The sequence below is a fragment of the Psammomys obesus genome, unplaced genomic scaffold (genome assembly GCF_907164565.1).
Source record: "Psammomys obesus unplaced genomic scaffold, mPsaObe1.curated_primary_1811, whole genome shotgun sequence".
NCBI lineage: Eukaryota > Metazoa > Chordata > Mammalia > Rodentia > Muridae > Psammomys > Psammomys obesus.
In genome coordinates, this window is record NW_026596095.1 from 25,285,790 (window position 1) to 25,306,409 (window position 20,620).

A 20,620-nucleotide genomic window follows, 5' to 3' on the forward strand; every position below is an offset into this window, starting at 1 on the left:
CCTGCATGTCCCCTCATTAGGCAAACTGGAGCACGTGTGCAGCAGGGCACATGAAGAGAATTTTTATGTAGCCAGTGACTCACCATGAGCGAAACAAAAACCATCAGAAAGAACAGGGATTGGGGATGCATAAACTACATGTAGCGGAATGCTCAGCAGTAAGAAACTCAGCACAGCTACAGGACTGCGAAAGACTGGAGAGGTGGATCAGCAACTACGAGTACTGGCGAGTCTGCTAGAGGACCTGGGTTCAATTCCTAGAGCCTGTATGACAGATCCAACTGCTTGTAACTCCATCCTAGGGACTCCAACAGACACCAAGCACACATGTGGTACCCAGACACATATGCAGTCAAAGCACCCATACACAAAAAATAAATAAACAAAGGCACTGTAAACAATCAATAAGCAGAACTAAGGGGAAACTGCCTGGAAGGGTATACACTGTGAGTCTATTCACACAAACTTATTAATAAACAAAACCAAAACTATTAGATACAAAAGCAAACTATATAGGAACACCACAAATGTGCAAGAAAACTATTACCAGGGTGTAAAAGAGAAGAATGGGTGGGAAGAAGTTCCAGAGCAATTGAAAGGCCCTTTACTTAGTAGTTATTTGTAACTCAGCCTTAAACATTTCATGCACTTTCTCTCCTTGATACATTGTAACAAAAGATTTTAAAAAGAGATAATTAAAAAATGTCTCAGTGCCAGCTGGGAGTGACTGGGTTTAGAGATGAACTATGACAGTACAAATGTTACCACAGGAGTCAGGCAGAGCTGTGATTGGAGAACCAGCCAGCAGGAGTGCTATTTATTCAGAGTTCCCAGCACAGGACAGAGCATTCTGGGTAGAGGTGAAAGGCCAGAGCCAGAAAGACACAAGCTTCCCCAGAAAGCTTCCCAAGGAAAATGGGCACCAGGAGCCAAGTAAGTAAATAACCTATATGTGCATTTAGCTGCTGCTTCTGTTGTGTCTGCACATTTGCTGAAGATGCTTCCTTCCAGGTTACACTGGAGGCGTGACGACTGAAGTTAAGAGAAGTGATAGGAGCAGTCTATAAACTAGGAATCTGCTCTAAGGAAAAACAACTCTGGATTTGCCAGAGTGTCTTCTGGGGCACTCACAGATGATTTAAAGTGTGGGGCAGGGAGAAAGCTAAGTTGCCTGTGTTCTAACCGTCAGTGCAGAGCATGTGTTTAAAGCATGTGAATGGATGGGACAAAGTAGACTGCAGAAGGCTGTGTATAAGGACCCCAAGGGAGGCCACTCAAAGGCTTCTTAACATGAGGAGAAAGCAAATCCTCAAATTATAGGTGGGTTTTGTTCTTCCATTTCAAAACCTCTTGTAATGAATAGATACTATATTTGTAATATAAAAATAAATATATTAGTATAAAAATTAAAATCAATTTAAGCAATAATTAAATATTGTTTAAGAACAATTGAGAAGCAAGTTTTCAAATGGTCAAAGAACTTTATACCAACAGTACAGAGAGTAGTTAGAACAAAGGCTTATAGACGTTCTTTTAATTTTCTTTCAATTTTACTAGTATTTGAAATTTAAAATTTAATTTGTGACTGAATAAAAATAATGTAAGAATTAATTTTAAGACCTAAGGTGTTTAGTTTCTTTTCATGCACTTTTACTTAGTTCTTACAAAGAGAATGATTTGTATTTAACTTATGCTCTATTGATAAACTGATTGTATAAGTCTGACTTCCCATCTGGAGACCTTAGTTGAACTCAATTTAGTGGATTGAAGATGGGACTTTCTTTAGAACAGTTCCAGAGTGATTCCTACCACTCTGTTGGTACTACCATGATTCCTATCATACCTGCTGGTCAATGACCACACTTTAATATCTGATCATGCTTCCCTATAACAGATTAATTAAAAGTAACAAACTGACCTTGTGTTCAATAGCCATACTTGGAAACATATACTGATGCAATAGAGGGGAAATCTTCCCCAATGTCATATAACTAAGTCTCAGGAAACTGTGAAACATCTTTCAAAATGTCCTATAGCTTTGGGGGCTCATCTGTTCTCTGCCTTGGGAGATCTTGGATATACCACTGAGTAGACTCTATCCAGTGTCCAGTCTGCCAAGCAAAACACAGAGGAAAAATTACATCCTCACTTTCAGGTCAAACAAGGCCTTTGACTTATCCTCATGGAAATGGACTAAAAAAGCAAAAAGAAAGACTAGATGAACCAGGAGCTTCTGCCAAGCCCAAGTCATGCCTGACTACCAGGTCTTCAACTGACCTTGAGAGGAAAAAAATGATTCATTTTTGCCACCTACATGGTTTTAAGCACCCAGCAGAAAAAAGTATAACACAAATTAAAATGATCAATGTTCTTTAACAGCTCAATGAACTACAATTCTCAGACATTGTACATAACTACATGAGAGATTATTTGGACAAAATTCTCACTAAGAATTCTATTCCCGACAAATATATACATTGCCCAGATACACAAGACCATAACTTACTTTAATACTGCGATGTCTATCAGCAGGGTGGGAAAGAAAACAGTCAAATCTTTAAAAAGCTGTATTTCCAGAACACTACCTCTGGAAGTCCATTCCCACAGCTACTGTGCATCCTTCTGTACCCTAACCATTTATGTTTACTGATTAAAGGAAATTGCCAAATGCCCTGTTGTCAAACTCAGGTTTGAAGATTATTCATGATACCCACATTGTGTCCCTGGACATTGTGACACAATCCTATAAAAAAAAAAATATATATATATATATATATATATACACACACACACACATACATACATATACTTCTCTTTTAAATTACCCATTAGCTGCTGCTGACTTATTGTGACTTAACAAACAGCATTTTGAGAATCTACATCTCTCTCAGGTTAGGCCCACCCTGTCTATGTCCACTGGGCACTCCACCTGGCACATGGGCAGACACATCTATTGCTGCTAACACACTGACAATGGGACAGCTGCATTAATTGACCTCTCTTACAAAGTTTCCAAGCGTTCACTCCTTGTGCAGGAGTCTAATGTAACAAACAGCTGATTGAACAGTTACACTTTGATCTGTCAAATATGACTTATATCAATCAGGACATAGAGGATTCTTTAAATGGCTTTCTTGCCTGTTCTGTTTCACTAATAAGGGCAAAGCTGCCCCAAGTATCTTCCTAACTATGCTCTCAGCAGAATTACTAACAGTTGAAAAATCCCCGGAGGGTATCTTCCGTCTGAGAGACCCCCTCCCAAGGAACAACGAGGCCATTCGGATGCAAACAGCAAGAGGCTTTTATTTTGATACACTGTACCCGGGGCAGCAGAGTCATTCGGATGACTTTGCGCGCCCCCTAGGTGGGAAGCTGGGGTTTTATAGGATTTTAGAGCAGAAGCGTGGGTACAGAAGCGAGAGGCATGGTTACAGGGGGCTGATTGGTACGTTTACATGAGACCACGGTTTGTGTCAAAGTTTGGCAGGGACACCAAGATTCCAGGAACTGGGTGGTCGAAACAGTCATGATGACCCCTTGACGTGGCCCACTATCTGTTGTTTTATTTTTCCCTAGGACCCTTATCTTAACTGGAACAGTCTCACAGATATCCATGAGGGTGATTAACACAAACTGTTTTTAGCTCAACTGGGGCAGCCTGACCGCAGATATCCCAAGTGGGTGACACAGCTGGGTTTCTTAGTAATTTTCCAGTTTCCCATTAGCCTTCAGAGTTTTACAAAACAGTGGTGTCCCACAAAATGGCGTTAGCTATGTTTAACTTAGGGTGAGGCTGGGGTCTTTCACAGTCACATCTGTTATATGTTGCAGAAGCTACCTCAAAGGTATGGCACAATCCTAAAATACCTGCTACCACCAAATGGCTGTTAGGCTCTGAATCTTTGCCATCACCAAAGCATTACTCTGGCCCCTTAGATCGTCCCCTCCCTAAGGCAGTCTAACTGCTGTGCCTTCCTTCTTAACCCTTTTGTCAGCTCAAAACAGTTTAGAGTGGTCAGAATCACTAAATTCCTACAGTAATTTGCATCCTGATCCCAGTTTCCCCTTGCTCCTCTCCTCCCAGTCCCTGCCCCGACCTCCCTTCTCCCACCCATCCACTCCTCCTTCCTTTCTCTTCAGAAAAGTGAAGGCCTCCCATGATTATCAACCCACCTTAGCATATCAAGCTACAGTAAGACTAGGTGTATCTTCTCCTATAGAAGCTAGATAAGGCCTCCCAGTAGGGGAAAGGGTTCCCAAAAGCAGGCAAAAGAGGCAGGGACAGTCGCTGCTCCCACCTTTAGGAGTCCCACATGAAGACCAAGCTACACAACTGTTACATTTGTGTGTAGAGGGCCTAGGTCAGTCCCTTCCATGCTCTATGGTTGGCAGTTCAGTCTCTGTGAGACCCGTGGGCTCAGGTTAGTTGATTGTGTAGGTTTTCTTATGTCCTTAACTCCTCTGGCTCCTTAAATCCTTCCTCCCTGTCTTCAGGATTCCCCAAGCTCAGCCTAATGTTTGCCTGTGGGTCTCTGCATCTGTTTCCATCAGTTGCTGGGTGAAGCCTCTCTGATGACAGTTACACTAGGCTCCTGTCTGCAAGTATAACAGAGTATCATTAACAGTGTCAGGAGTGGGCTCCCTCTCATGGCATGGGTCTCAAGTTGGACCAATCATTGGTTGGCCCTTCCCTCAAATTCTGCTCCATCTTTACCCCTGAACATCAGGGTAAATTGTGGGGCAAAGTTTTCACAGCTGAATTGGTGTCCCAGTCCCTCCATTGGAAGTCTTAGCTGGTTCCAGGAGATGGCCGGTTCAGGCTCCGTATGTACCATTGCTATGAGTCTTAGGTAGGGCTACCCTCATAGATTCCTCGGAGTTTCCTTTGCCCTAGGTTTCTAGCTCGTCCCAGAGATTGACCTCCCCCCATTCCAGCTGTATCTCCCAGTACTCTCTCCCTCCATCTTTCCCACACCTGATCCCTCTCGTTCCCATCTCCATAACCATCCCAATCCATTCTCCTCCCCTTGTCCACCCAGGATTTCTATTCTAGTTCCCCTTCTCAGTGAGATTCAAGCATCTCCTCTTGAGCCCTCCTTGTTAGTTGGCTTCTTTGGGTCTGTGGATTGTAGCATAGTTATCCATTTACTTTACAACTAATATCCACTTTAAGTGAGTACACACCATGGTGGTGTTTCTGGCCTGGGTAACCTCACTCAGGATGATATTTTCTAGTTCCATCCATTTGCCTACAAATTTCATTATGTCATTGTTTTTAATAACTGAGTAATACTCCATTATGTAGATGCACCACATTTTCTTTATTCATTCTTCAGCTGAGGGACATTTGGGTTATTTCCAACTTCTAGGTACTACAAATAAAGCTGCTATGAATATGGTTGAACAAGTGTCTTTGTGGTATGGTGGAACATCCTTTGTGTATATGCCTAAGAGTGGTACAGCTGACTCAGGGTAGATCTATTCCCAATTTTCTAAGAAACCACCAAATTGATTCGCAAAGTGGTTGTACAAGTTTTCATTCCCACAAGCAATGGAGGAGTGCTCCCTTTCTCCACATCCTCACCAGCATGAGCAGTCCCTTGAATATTTATCTTAGCCATTCTGATGGGTGTAAGATGGAATCTCAGAGACATTTTGGGTTTCATTTCCCTGATGGGTAAGGATGTGGAACATTTCTTTAAGTGCTTCTCAGCTATTAGAGATTCTGTTTTTACTCTATTTTTAAATTGGTTTATTTGGTTTGTACATCAAGTTTTCGTGGTTCTTTATATATATTGAATATCATCCCTCTGTCAGATGTGGGGTTAGTGAATTTTTTTTTCCATTCTGTCCTTTTAATGGCATCCTTTGCTTTACAGAAGTTTTTCAGTTTAATGCGGTCCCATTTATTGTTGATCTTAATGAGCTACTGGTGTTCTATTAAAAAAATTTGTCTCCTGTGCCAATGAAAAGCCAACTTTTTAACTACAAGCAACTCTTTAATTTGTTCAGAACTCTGGGTACTCTTTCTTCCAGTTAAATTTAAAAGGCTATGAAGCCAAATATCTTATATTCACCCATTTGATCATCACTGTTTTCTGAAACACTATTTGTTAATCATGTTCCCAATGTGGTTCTGCTGAGTCAAAAGATCAGTTATCTCTGCAGGTTTTCACAAGAGGCTTTAGAAAAAACAGCTGCAGTGATTGCTTAATTCCACCAGAATTGTTATCTGAGATGGAATAAGCTTCAAATCAAATATTCATTTCTACATCCACAATTTCATCAGCTCCATCCTTTCTTTCATCACTGTCTTCATTATCTTCATCCTCATTGGCAACATGATATACTTTTCCTCCTTATGCAAAAATATGGAACTCTTCATGAATTTCATGTCATCCTTGCACTAGGTCCAGACTAATCTGTTTTGTTCTAATTTTAGTACATGTTCTAATTTTAGTTTTAATTTTAGAAAACTAGCACCAGTCTATAATTTTAGTTGAGGACCAGCATGCCCATCTGAACAACTGATGAAAATATTAAACAGAAAGAAGGTAAGGGTGCTCAAGAATCATACCCATAGCACCTGTTACATGTTTGCCGAACACTCCAGCCAAGGCTACAAGAGTACACATTCTTTTTAAGGCCAACAAGACATACTAAATAATACACATCAGCTGCTAAGTCATAAAGGTAACCTCTACAAATTAAAAAATATATATATGAAATCATACTGAAAGTGCTAACAGACCTTCAGAATTGAATTACAATAAAAAAGAAAAAATGCAATTAACTGGTAGCTAAATTACATACTCTAAAACAGTCTACTTAGCAAAGAAGTTTCAAAAGAATTGTCCTATTTATTTATTTATGTGCATTAGTGTTTGCCTCCATGTATGTCTGTGTGGGGGAGTCAAAGCCAGTAGGACTTGATGTACAGAGAGTTGTGAGCTGCCATGTGCATGCTGAGAATTGAATCCTGGTCCTCTGGAAGAGCAGCCAATGCTCCAATTAATTAATTAATTAATTAATTAATTAATTAATTAATATCCCTAGCTCAGTTTTCCCTCCCTCCTCTTCTCCATCCCTCTCCCTCCCCTGCCCATCCACTCCTCCTCCTTTGCTCTTCAGAAAAGTGGAGGCCTCCCATGGATATCATATTACATTAAGACTAGGTGTATTGTGTAAGCATGGCGATTAATATTTACTATTGGTTTATCTTATAGTTAAGCTTGCTGTTAATGTTAAACAGCTGTGTAACCAAATCACCACACAGAGACTGGGTTTATTTAGTTAACCTAGAACACAATGCTGGGCAATAGTTACGCCATACTAAACCTCCAAGCCCTCATAGTTTCCTAACATTTAGATTTCCCACATTATACTTGCTTCTAATGGTATCTTAGGTCCAGTCCATCTCTCCACATAGTTCCAAGATCTGTCCTCTGTCTCCCTCTTCAAGCTCTCCTCTCGCCCCTTCTCCCACTCATTTCCTGACCTCTGGTTCCTCCCTGCTCAACATTGTGTCTAGTTGCTTTATTTTGTCCTATTTACACAAGAGTTGAGACAGGATGCTTAGAATGAGTATCACAATGCAATATCCGGATTGAAACGAAAGAGCGGTGGGTAGAAATCAGCATTTGAATGAACAAGGGTAACGTGTATACATTTTAAAAGAACGTTATACCAACAGTGTATCTTCTATTGATGCTAACTAAGCAGCCCAGTAAGGGGAAAGGTCCAAAAGCAGACAACAGAGCCAGAAACAGCCCCTGCTCCTTCTGTTAGGAGTCCCACATGAAGGCCAAATTGTACATATGCGCAGAGGCCATAGGTAAGTCCCATGCAGGCTCCCTGGTTGACAGCCAATGCTCTTAACCACTAAACCATCTTTGGTGCCAAGGAACTTTGTTAATACATCATATAGAATGAAACTGAAATTTTTCCATCAACATTTGTATGGCACAGCCAAATCCACACTGATTTGTTATCTACGCAACTATGTGACCACATCGGAAAAGTAAAGTTGCAAATCAGTAAATAATTCCAGCTCATACTGCAGGGCTTCAGAAATAGAAGAGTAAAATAAAACCAAAGCAAGCTGAAGGGAGGGAATAAGAAGGGTAACAGCAGAGGCTAACAGACTTAAAAACAGGAAAGCAATTGAGAAAATGAATAAAGCAATGAGCAGATCCTTGAAAGCAATACACTTAACAAGGCTCTTACAAGATTGGGAGAAAGGCATAGACTTAAATTAGGAAAATCAAGAATGAAGCAAAGGCATCTCACAGGCACTGTAGGCATCCATGGATCAAGAAGGAGATAAAACTGTTAACTCTGCACATATGAACTTGACCCACAGGCAAACAAAGCCATTCCTGGAAAAAAAAAAATCACAGCTGCAATATTTACCGAAGATGAAATAAATCATCTTTGTAGCACTATAATTATTAAAGTAATTGAAATCAAAGTTTAAACTGCCACCCCTAAAAGATATATATAAATCTGAAGAATTTTACTCTTTTACATATTTAATGAATTAAGAATGATTCTACATACTTTCTTCTACAAGAATAAGACTTCCAGATTTTTTCCTTATAATCAATATTATGACACCAAAACCAAACACATAATAAAGCAAAAATGTTAGACAATTAATACAAGTATCTCTCATGAGTGTAAGCTCAAAAATGCTCAACAAAATTTGAGCAAAGTAGAGTCAACAATATATATAGTTATCCATAGTTGCTTTTGTATAAAAGGAATTAATCCATCTAGGATTTGTTTCAAGCATAGAACAAATACATACAGTAACTAATAATCAATATAATCTACCACATTAAAAAGATAGCCAAGGAAAAGTCATATGATCACCCAATTTGGAGAGAAAAACACTATGTAGCCTTTATTTGAGAATAAGTTTGTCTCTACCCTTGAGAAAATTCCTTGGATCTCAGTCAAAGCTGTCTTGGTGTACACACAGATGTGCTTTTCACTGCCAGGCCTTATATAGGCTAGTTCATTTCCTCTGAGTAATCACAAACTGCTAGAGAAACTGTCTAGTAACTGCAATGCTCATTTTACAAATGTAGAAATTCAAAACTTAAACATTTCAACAGACTGTATAAAAGACCATCTTGTAAAGTCAACATGTTAATATACAAACAAGCCATTCTTTCTCTCGTCTGTACTCCAGAGGTCACAGTACACAGTATGCTTTCCCTGTCTCGACCATGAAATCCAACCACTCAGACAAGAGAAACACCCGGGTAGTAGACGGGTAGTAGAAGTAGCCACTGACCAACTTCACCTCTTGTGTTCTTTCCCTGAGTAAACCTACCACACATGTTCATAGGCTCATAGAAACCTTCAAGCAACAAGAAAGTATACATTTACAGGGTTTTGACAGAAACCAATTTAATAATTATCTGACTTCAATAGTTTTAATAATTATCTGACAGAGATGGAAGGGGAGGAAGACCTCCCCCATGAGCGGACTGGGGAAGGAGCATGGGAGAAGAAGAGAAAGGGAGAGCAGAATTGGGAGGAGATGAGGGAGGGGGTACAGCTAGGATACAAAGTGAATAAATTGTAATAAATCAAAAAAGAATTTTTAAATTATCTGACAGAAAGCTCATATTCCAGCACTTCAAGCTGCCAGTGGTTGACATACTGTCATTATTTCCACAGTAAAAACTGCCATCAGAATCTCCTGGCACCAGGCAGTCCTATCTACAACAAGAACAGAAGAACGCCACCATGAGCACTGCAGGCAAGGTAGGTGTCCTCTCTCCATGTGTGCCATGCCATAGTTGTGCCAGTTTGCTAGGCTCCTGTAGGACACACAATGCTTAATTGTAAACTCTTCCCCTCCATTCCCTTCCCTTTTATTTCCATTCTGTGTTAGTCCCTTCTCTGATTTTTCCATTGCTGCAGTAAGTAGTATGCAAACTTGTCGGGAGCCGCTCCCGCCATTACAAGATGGCGCCGGCTTCCTGCTTCCTGGTTCTTCTTGCCAGCATTTTCGCGCTTCTTGTCAGCATTGCCCTGCGCTTTACGCATGCGCAGCTTTATGTTGATGAGGGTTTAGGCTGCAATCCAATTGCCAGCCATATACTGATGAGGACTCGAGCAGAGCACCACTTACAGACGGACAGGTCGCCTTGCTGGCTATTTAAACGGGGCGCTGCCAGGGGTCTGGGTCCTTCACCATCTGCAAGAAAGAGCTGTACAATAAACTTGCCGCTGAAGAAATCCTCGGTTGTTGCGTCGTCCTTATCGGCAAAGGCCGGTCGCGACACAAACTCTACTTCAGATCTCTCCACTCAAAGCTAAAGCCCTTCTTGGGGACCCCTCAGAGGCACATGTAGACTCCTAAACAGGGGGCAAAGAGTTCAAAAGATATCTGGAAGACCTCAAGGACATTTCAAATCTACCCTGGCTTTCCAGAGAAGGTGGCAATAAAGGAGCAACTTACCTGAGAAATAGACTCACCAGGCAATAGAGGACAAGGATTTGTAAGCAAGTGAAACCACAGGGGGAAAAAGAATGAAGGCAGGAAAAGTCTCCCACTTGATCACCTCCAAACATCTTCCATGATTTAAATAAAAGGCTGAGGCAGAAAGTGATGAGAAATAGGACTGCAGAGAGACAAGGAGAAAACTGGGATGCCGATGGATGCTGTCAGGCAACTGGCAGAAGAATTGCTTCTAGTGCATTAGCCTGGGGGAGGTCAGATGAATGATATGAAGGGTGCATCTGAACATGATAACGCCAGCCACGGAGCAGAAAGTTTCCCCAGTACTTCATGGGAAAGGCAATGGAATGGTCCAGACAGCACACAAGTCTTGGGAATGATGACGAAGACACAGATTCCAGAAAATGTCTGATTCTGGATGAAGAAGGGCAGAGAAAAATTAAGGCTACTTCCCAGCTTTCTGTCTTGGATGGGCAAGTGGTTGGATTTCATGTCTGAAACAGGGAAGGCAGATTGTGTACTGTGTTCTCTGGAGTACAGATGAGAGAAAGAATCGTTTGTTTTTATACTAACATGTTGACTTTGAAGTATGTGAAAGACATTCAAGCAGCATATAAATACTTGTCTAAATCTTTGGAGAAAGCTGTCCCATAGGTACAGTTTGTACAAGTCATCTACATAAAAGTACTGACTGAATGCATAGAAATGAAAGATAATTTATAATAAGTAATAACAGGCTGATATCAGTGCACCTAAGACCTACCTTGCCATCAGTTATCTTGTCAACACCAGTCTCCAGTAATTAGCATTTTGAGATCACTGCCATCAGCTGGTCTTCACTCTTTATCCCATAACTCATTGCTTCACTCAAAGATCCCTCAGGCTTTGGGTCACCAATAATCCTACACTGTAATGTCATCACAATCCTGAAGCAACCAGTGGACAGTTTCACTCATAATAATAGCAAATACAAGGCATACAACCAGGAATGGTGCCATTTGCCTGTAATGGCAGCCCAGGGAAATGGAGGCAGGAGAATCCCAAGTTCAAGGGCAGGCTGGGCTACATAGTAAGGCTGTTTCAGAAGAGAGGTAGAGCTATTCATCCTTTTAGATGTGTGCTTTTCCTATAAATATAAGTGATATTTGTTATACTAATTTAAATATAAAAGCTGAAAACATAAAAAATCATATTGGGCTAGGAGCCAATAATTCAAATATATATTTAGAGTTTTTCACTCTTTTTTTTCCTCTGAGTATAAGTAAAGTACTTTCTAGCAACAAATAATATGAGTCTTCCACTCTCTCTCTTCATCTGCTAAACTCAGATGATCAGATGCAAGGCTGCTGTGCTCTGGAAGCCTGGAGCCCCACTTGACATTGAGGAGATAGAAGTGGCCCCACCAAAGGTAGAGGAAGTTCGAATAAAGGTAAAACAAAATACACATATGGACATCAAAACCACCCTAAATTATATATCCTTTCCACAATTTCCTACTCAAAAGGAAAACTACATATTCTTCTGTCTAGAAAATGTTAGGGAGGGTTAGTACGTGTTCACACTGCTAAATAGAATAAGAACAAATTCAGTGATGTGTTTTTTTTTTTTTTTCAAAGCTCAGTTAAATGCTTGGAATCACTGGGGAGCTTAGAATATGCTAGCTGCATCTCATCTCAGATTCTGCAATTCTGAGTTGTTTGACTGGCATGCCACATATCCCAAGATGATTCTAACGAGCTCCCAGGAAGCTAGAATGCAGTTCAACAGACTTGTGGTTCAAGGTCATTAGATTATTTTCAGTACAGTGGTGGAGAGTATGTATTATTTACTAGTGGACTATAGAGAGATAGCTTTTTCTATTCTCTACTGAGTAGTGAATGTGGGGTTTATCAATCCCAACCCACTACACTCCAACAAGGTCACAACTTACAATCAGTTTTAGACTCAAAGACACCCAGCTACAATCTGACTCTCACCTGTGCATTTGAACCAAAAGCCACAGCCGGAGTGGTGACAGCAAGTGGCCGATAGGCTAAGGAGAGGTGGTGGTGCTGGCAGCTGGGATGATCCAGGTGCTGATGACAGATAAGAGGACAAAGCCAGCTAGGGTGAATGAATTAGAAAAGAATAATGAACTCAAACCAGATTGGTTGGTGCATTTCAAAAACCATGAGGTTTAAAGGTTTGTCCTCCAGTCATGTCACAAGCACAGCATAGAAATGACTTACAATGAAGTGGGACTGTTAATACAACTTTAAGTGTCTTTGCAAAACAAACTAGAACTTTACTAAAATAGGGAACATTACTGTTTTCTGTTTTAAGTCTCAACCTTTTAATTCTATCATTAGTTGTCTTTTTCCACATTTCCACCCTCAAGCTCCAGGAAGGGCCAGGTCAGATCCTTGGTATCACCCTGGGTGATTTGTATTGCAATCTTCCCCGTAGGCTCAAGTATTTGAATACTTGGTTCTCAGTCACTGGAACTATTTATGAAGATTATGGATAGATGCAGCATTGCCTGGAGACAGGCTTTGCAAGTTCATTGCCTCACCTTACATCTACTATGTGCTCTGATTCCTTTTCTGGCTGAAGGTGTGTTCTCTCAGTTTTCTGCTCTGGCTGGCTGCTGCCGTGCCTCCCCCTGCATTACAGTCTCCCTCTGGAACCATAAGCCTAATATAAGCTCGTCCTTCTATGAGTTGTTTGTGGCTGTGGCATCTTATCACTGCAGTAGAAAAGTCACTAATGCACACAATACACTTCCCAGCTTCTCGTCTCACCCCAGTCTACCCACCCTCGTGAAATGATAAAATCATCATTTTTATCTTGGAAGTTAGTTAAGAAAGGACACTGTGTTCCTTTACATAATAATTATTAACTGATGCCAATAAAAAGAGCTGAATAGAAGGGAATGCAGTGGAAGCCTTCAGAAAGCAGCAAGTATGAAGAGCGTTCACAACAGACAAACCTCAGTTCTCTTTGCTTTCCACACAGATAGTGGCCACAGGAATCTGTGGTACAGATATGAGAAGTCTGGAAAAGAAAGAATTTACTCATCTTTGCCCCATCATTATTGGCCATGAAGGAACTGGAATAGTTGAGAGTGTGGGAGAAGGAGTAAGCACGGTGAAAACAGGTAAGCACCATTTGGCATCAAAAAATAGCAAGTTTTGGAACACACAGCACAAAATGAACTTAAGGCAATCCCTTAAATGTGTCATATTGAAGCAGACAAAATGAAAGGTGAAACACTGCCCACTTCTGGGAGGAAGGGTCATAATTGTTTTTAAACTACACCACAATTGTAATGAGGTTTATTCTTTGCATTTGTACTTTGAAGTAGAATGCACCAAATCTAGACCTAATAAGAGGCACAAGTGAGTAGGGAAAGAAAAAGAAATGGGTAAACTGGGATGTACTACCAAACAATTATTTAAATGAAATGAGGGCAATGGCCTACATTGTTTGGTTGGGTCTCTTAGATCCCCTTGACTAACAACTTGAAGGGAGGTGTCCCTTCCCTGGCATTGGAAGTTCAGAGAGCCTATGGCTCCTGGAGGGAGTGCTGTCACCTTATATGTAGTGACTCGATTTAAACAATATGTGTTTGTGGTGTGTGTGTGTATGTATGTATGTATATATGTATGTTGTATTGTTGGTAAATACTTACTATTGATATATATTTTTAGTAATGCTGCTGTTAATCCAAAACAGCTGTATAACCAAACCACCACACAGAGACTGGGATTTATTTAGTTAACCTAACTCACAATGCTGGGCAATAGTTACTCCATCCTAAACCTCCAAGCCCTCATAGTTTCCTAACATTTAGATTCATCCATTATAATTGCTTTTTGTGAAATCTTAGGTCCGGTTCATTCTCCACATCTTTCCAAGACCTCTCTCCCAGCCTCTCTCTCCCAGCTCTCTCCTCTTCTCCTCCTCCTCTGCCTCCCACTACTTCCTCTCCTCTGGCTCCTCCCTTCTCCCTCCTACTCCTTCCTCTCCTTTGCGCAACATTGTGGCTGGTTGTTTTATTTTGGAATGTTTCCACAAAGTTGAGACAGGTGATGCTTATAATAAGTATCATAATGCAATTTCCAGATTGAAACCAAAGAGTGGGGGAAAGAAATCACCATTTGAATGAACAAGGGTAAGGTGTATACATTCCAAAAGAACATTATACCAACATAGGTATAAATGTACAGATACATATTTGTGTGTATAGATATTTATAAATGTATGCATAGCTATGTATATGTGTAAATATGTATATGTGTGTAGATGTATATATAACATATGTATATATGTATGTGTACATACATATTTATTATGTTTATTGTTAACTACGCTTATAAAATAATGTTTTATTATAGCTTTTTCAAATATTTTTAGTGTTACTTATCCTTCCTCACTCTCCCTCTGTATTACCCTATTTTTCCCTTCCAGTTTAGTCCTCACCCCATTTCTTTCCTTTCCTCCTTCATAGTACCTCTGCCCTATGACATTCTCTCTAGAACAACTTCTGTCTGCTTCTCTCATGGTTCTTTTTTATTTACTGGCCTTTCAAGTTACTTCAGGTTTTATACTCAAATCCAAAGATTCAGAGCTAGGATCCATAAACATAAGAGAATATATAGCAGGCAGGAGAGATAGCTCAGTGGTTAAGAGCACTGCCTGCTCTTCTGGAGGATCTGAGTTACAGTCCCAGCAACCACCTGGTGGCTTACAATCATCTATACTAGATCTGATGCCCTTTTCTGTCATGCAGGTATACATGCAGATCGAACACTCATATACATAAAATAAATAAATGAATCTGAGAGAGAGAAAATATAGCATTTTGTCTTTCTGGGTCTAGGTTACCTTACTATATTTTCTGGCTCCATCCATTTACCTGTAAATTTCATAAATTCATGTTCTTTGAAGCTGAGAACAATACCATCATATAACTGAATCATGTTTTCATTATACTCTCATCAACTGAGGAACATCTAGGCAGATTCTATTTTGTTACTATTTTCAGTAAGTGGTAATGAATACGGCTGGACAAAAATCTGTAGGGTTGAATGTTGAGTCCTTTCAGCATATGTTGAAGAATAGTTTATGTGATTCAGTCATAAAACAGATAAACTTTGAGATTTTTGAGAATTCTCTTTCAAGGTCTGTAAAGAATTGTGTTGGCAATTTGATGGGAATTGCATTAAACCTGTAGATTGCTTTTGGTAAGATGGCCATTTTTACTATGTTAATCTTGCCAAGCCATGAGCATGGGAGATCTATCCATCTTCTCATATCTTCTTCTAATTCTTTCTTCAGAGACTTGAAATTTTTTTCATACAAGTCTTTGACTTGCTTGGTTAGGGTTACACCAAGGTACTTTATGTCATTTGTGGCTATTGTGAACGGTGTTGTTTCTCTAATTTCTTTCTCAGCCCTTTTGTATTTTGTATACAGGAGTGCTACTGATTTTTTTGAGCGGATTTTGTATCCGGCCACTTTGCTGAAGGTGTTTATCAGCTGTACGAGTTCCCTGGTAGAGTTTTTGGGGTCACTTATGTATACTATCATATCATCTGCAAATAATGATAATTTGACTTCTTCCTTTCCCATCTGTATCCCCTTGATCTCCTTCAACTGTCTTATTGCTCTAGCAAGGACTTCCAGCACTATGTGGAAGAGATATGGAGAGAGTGGGCAGCCTTGTCTTGTCCCTGATTTCAGTGGGATTGCTTTAAGTTTCTCTCCGTTTAGTCTGATGTTGGCTATAGGCTTGTTGTATATCGCCTTTACTATGTTTAGATATGTGCCTTGTATCCCTGATCTCTCCAATACTTTAAACATGAATGGATGTTGGATTTTGTCAAATGCTTTTTCAGCATCTAGGGAGATTATCATGTGGTTTTTTTCTTTCAATTTGTTAACATGGTGGATCACATTGATGGATTTCCGTATATTGAACTACCCCTGCATACATGGGATGAAGCCTACTTGGTCATAGTGGATAATATCTTTGATGTGTTCTTGTATTCGGTTTGCAAGTATTTTGTTAAGTATTTTTGCATCAATGTTCATAAGGGAGATTGGCCTGAAATTCTCTTTCTTTGTTGGGTCTTTGTGAGGTTTAGGTACCAAGGTGACTGTGGCTTCATAGAATGAGTTTGGTAATATTCCTTCTGTTTCTATTTTGTGGAATAGTTTGAAGAGAATTGGAGTTAGCTCTTCTTTGAAGGTCTGGTAGAATTCTGTGCTGAAGCCATCTGGTCCTGGGCTTTTTTTGGATGGGAGACTTTTGATGACTGCTTCTATTTCTTTGGGGGATATAGGACTATTTAATTGATTTACCTGGTCCTGATTCAGCTTTGGTGAGTCAAATCGATCAAGAAAATTGTCCATTTCATTTAGATTTTCAAATTTTGTGGCATATAGACTTTTGAAGTAAGTCCTAATGATTGTTTGGATTTCCTCAGTGTCTGAAGTTATGTCCCCCTTTTCATTTCTGATTTTGTTGATTTGGGTGGTGTCTCTCTGCCTTTTAGTTAGCTTGGCTAAGGGTTTGTCTATCTTGTTGATTTTCTCAAAGAACCAGCTCTTGGTTTCATTGATTCTTTGAATTGTTTTATTTGTTTCTAATTGATTGATTTCAGCCCTGAGTTTGATTATTTCCAGCCGTCTACTTCTTTTTGGTGTGTCTGCTTCTTCTTTTTCTAGGGTTTTTAAGTGGGCCATTAAGTTGCTTGAATGAGCTGTCTCGAATTTCTTCTTGAAGGCACTTAGAGCTATGAACTTTCCTCTTAGCACTGCTTTCATTGTGTCCCACAAGTTTGGGTATGTTGTGTCATTTTCATTGAGTTCTAGGAAGACTTTAATTTCTTTATTTCTTCCCTGACCCAGCTGTCATTTAGTAACAAGTTGTTCAGTTTCCATGTGTGTGTAGGCTTTTTGCTATTTCTGTTGTTGTTGAAGTCCAGCTTTATTCTATGGTGACCAGACAAGATACAAGGGATTATTTCAGGCTTCTTGTATCTGTTGAGGCTTGCTTTGTGACCAACTATATGGTCTATTTTGGAGAAGATTCCATGAGGTGCTGAGAAGAAGGTAAATTCTTTTGTGTTTGGGTGTAAAGTTCTGTAGATGTCTGTGAGGTCCATTTGATTCATGACCTCTGTCAGAGATATTGTTTCTTTGTTTAATTTCTGTTTTGTTGACCTGTCCTTTGTTGAGAGTGGGGTGTTGAAGTCTCCCACTATTAATGTGTGGGGATCTATATGTGGTTTAAATTTTATCAATGTTTCTTTTACAAATGTGGGTGCTCTTGTATTTGGGGCATAGATGTTCAGGATTGTGATGTCTTCCTGGTGGAATTTTCCCTTGATGAGTATGAAGTGTCCTTCCCATCTCTTTTTATTAATTTTGGTTGAAAGTCTATTTTATCAGATATTAGAATGGCTCCTCCTGCTTGTTTCTTGGGTCCATTTGCTTGGAAAGTCGTCTTCCAACCTTTTACCCTCAGGTAATATCTATCTTTGTGCCTTAGGTGTGTTTCTTGTATGCAATAGGTTGCTGGGTTTTGTTTACATATCCATTCTGTTAATCTATGTCTTTTTACTGGAGAGTTTTGTCCATTGATGTTGAGAGAGATTAATGACCAGTGGCTGCTAGATCCTTTGATTTTGATGTTGGCTGTGTTCATAAGGTTGTGTGCTTGGTTGCTTTTTGTTTTACTGTAGTAAGGTTAATTATTTCCTGTGTTTTCTTGACAGAAGCTAATTTTCTTGGGTTGTATTTTCCCTTCCAGTGTCTTCTGTAATGCTGGATTGTTTGTAGGTATTGTTGAAATTTGTTTTTGTCATTGAATATCTTGTTTTCTCATCTATGAGGACTGAGAGTTTTGCAGAGTATAGTAGCCTGGGCTGACATCTGTATTCTCTTATGGTCTGCATGATATCTGTCCAGGCCCTTCTGGCTTTCATAGTCTCTGTTGAAAAGTCAGGTGTGATTCTAATGGGTTTGCCATTATATGTTACTTGGCCTTTTTCCCTTGCAGCTTTTAGTATTTTTTCTTTGTTCTGTATACTTACTGTTTTGATTATTATGTGGCAGAAGGATGTTCTTTTCTGATCAAATTTGTTGGGTGTTCTGTAGGCCTCATGTATCCTTATTGGCTTTTCCTTTAACTTGGGGAAATTTTCTTCAATGATTTTGTTGAAAATATTTTCTGGGCCTTGGAGAAGGGAGTTTTCTTTTCCTCTATACCTATTATTCTTAGGTTTTGTCTTTTCATATTGTCTTGGATTTCTTGGACGGTCTGTGTCAGGAATTTTTTGGATTTAACATTTTCTTTGACAGATACATCGATTTCTTCCATTGTGTCTTCTACACCTGAGATTCTTTCTTCCATCTCTTGTAGTCTGTTGGTTATGCTTACCTCTGTAGTTCCTGTTTTCTTCCCTAAATTCTTCCTCTCCATTATTTCCTCCATTTGTGTTTTCTTTAATTTTTCCAGTTCTATCTTCAGGTCTTGAGTTGTTTTGTTTACTTCCTTCACCTGTCTGATTATATTTTCCTCTTTTTCTTTTAGTTCCTTCAACTCTGTTTCTTTTATTTCTTTCAATGATTTAATTATTTCTTCTCTGAAGGCCACAAGCTGTTTGGTTGCATCTTCCCGTATTTCTTCACGGATGGCCATAATCTGCTTGTCTTTAACTTCTTCCATTTCTTTATGGATAGCCATGATCTGTTTGGTTTTATCTTCCTCTAATTCTTTACATATTTTATTTGTTTTCTCTATTATCCTCTTCATCAGCATAGATGTAAGGTCATTGTCTTGATTTTCTATTATGCTGCGTTGTCCAGGGCTGCTCGCCCCTGGATGGCTGGGTTCTGAAGATGCCATATTGCTCTGTCTTTTGTTGGTTGAGCTTTTACGCTGACCTCTACCCATTGGGCTGTTTTAGGTGTTGGCTGTTAGTTTCTGTGCTTCCTGGAGTCCTGAGGTAGGGAGAATCCCCTTAGCCGGAAGATGATTTTTCCTGAAGGAGTCCTCCTCTGCTTTTTGGTTATGGTCACTGTATGGCCAGTGTTTCTCAGGAATTGCCACTGTGACCTCAGGTGTATAGCCCTGAGTAGTAGCTGTGGTCTTTGTTAGGCGGGGGGGGGGGGAATCTACTCTTACCCATAGAAGTTCTCAAGACAGCTGCCCCACTGCTGGGTTTCTTGTTATAAATTTAGTGAGTTGCTGTTGTTACAGTTTTCCAGGTACAGTCCTCTTGAAGAACCTGCTGATTCCCTAGCTATAAGGTTTTCTCCCAACAGGGAAACTCAGTCTGTTATCCTAGGGCACACAGTTCTGTCCGGGAAAGTGAGAGGTACGCCCAGCAAGTCTCTGGGCCAGAGGCTGAGTGCTCTGCTCTGGGCCTGGAGAATGTGCACCTAGATTGAGTTGGTGCCTGGGGATGCCGCTCTGGTCTGGAGGCTGGGTGCCTCACTCTGGACCAGAAGCTGTGTATCCCTGTCTGGGATGGCAGCTGCAGGGACTGCTCTGGTCCAGACGCTGTGGGTGCAGCCCTCTTGAAGGACCAGGGATTCCCACAGTTTTGTCAGTCTAGCTAGGGATAACTGGTTGATCCTTGGCACAGTAGCTGAGGGCTGCTGTAATGGCTCTCTGGCTTTTGTAGGTCTGAGGATGCAGCTGTGTGTCCCAGTGCCCTAGGGGAATTCAATAATGGTGGCTGAGCACAGCACTCCTGTCTGCATTAGAAAGCTAGAGCCTAGAGTCTGTGTGAATCCAGAAAGTCTTTTGGTGCTGGGTGTCCTGAGCGTTAGACCTGATAATCCCCTCCACTGGGGATTTCCTCCTGCCAGAGACACCCAGTCTTTGCTTTGGGGACCGCTGTTCTGTCTGGGGTGGTGAGTAGAACCCACAGGCACAGATGCCCGCCTGTGGCTTCGCCTTTCTGGCCTTTGGGAGCCTAGGCATCTGCCTAAACTGGATAATTTTCCCGAGACCTTTTTGGGGTGGGGGTGTCGGCTGAGTGCTCTGAGATCAGACCAGCCGTTTCCCTCCCTGTGGGTTTGCACCTGACAATGAAATGCAGTCTCTGGTGCCCTGGAGCCCTAGGGCCCTGGTGCCTTGGGGCCCAC

General features: G+C 40.5%; 1 protein-coding gene across 2 annotated transcripts in view; it reads left to right on the forward strand.

Annotated features, from left to right (window-relative positions):
* Positions 1–842: 842 nt before the first annotated feature.
* The window catches only part of LOC129691918 (alcohol dehydrogenase 6-like), a 31,137-nt gene continuing 11,359 nt past the window's right edge, over positions 843–20,620 (forward strand). The window contains exons 1-4 of one of the 2 annotated variants that reach the window (XM_055628100.1): positions 843–933; positions 9,691–9,777; positions 11,805–11,906; positions 13,472–13,613. In XM_055628100.1, the coding sequence (XP_055484075.1) occupies positions 9,760–9,777; positions 11,805–11,906; positions 13,472–13,613 (262 nt within the window). In that variant the 5' untranslated portion in view covers positions 843–933; positions 9,691–9,759. The remainder of the gene's footprint in view (positions 934–9,690; positions 9,778–11,804; positions 11,907–13,471; positions 13,614–20,620) is intronic. The other variant, XM_055628101.1, reaches the window with a different exon arrangement.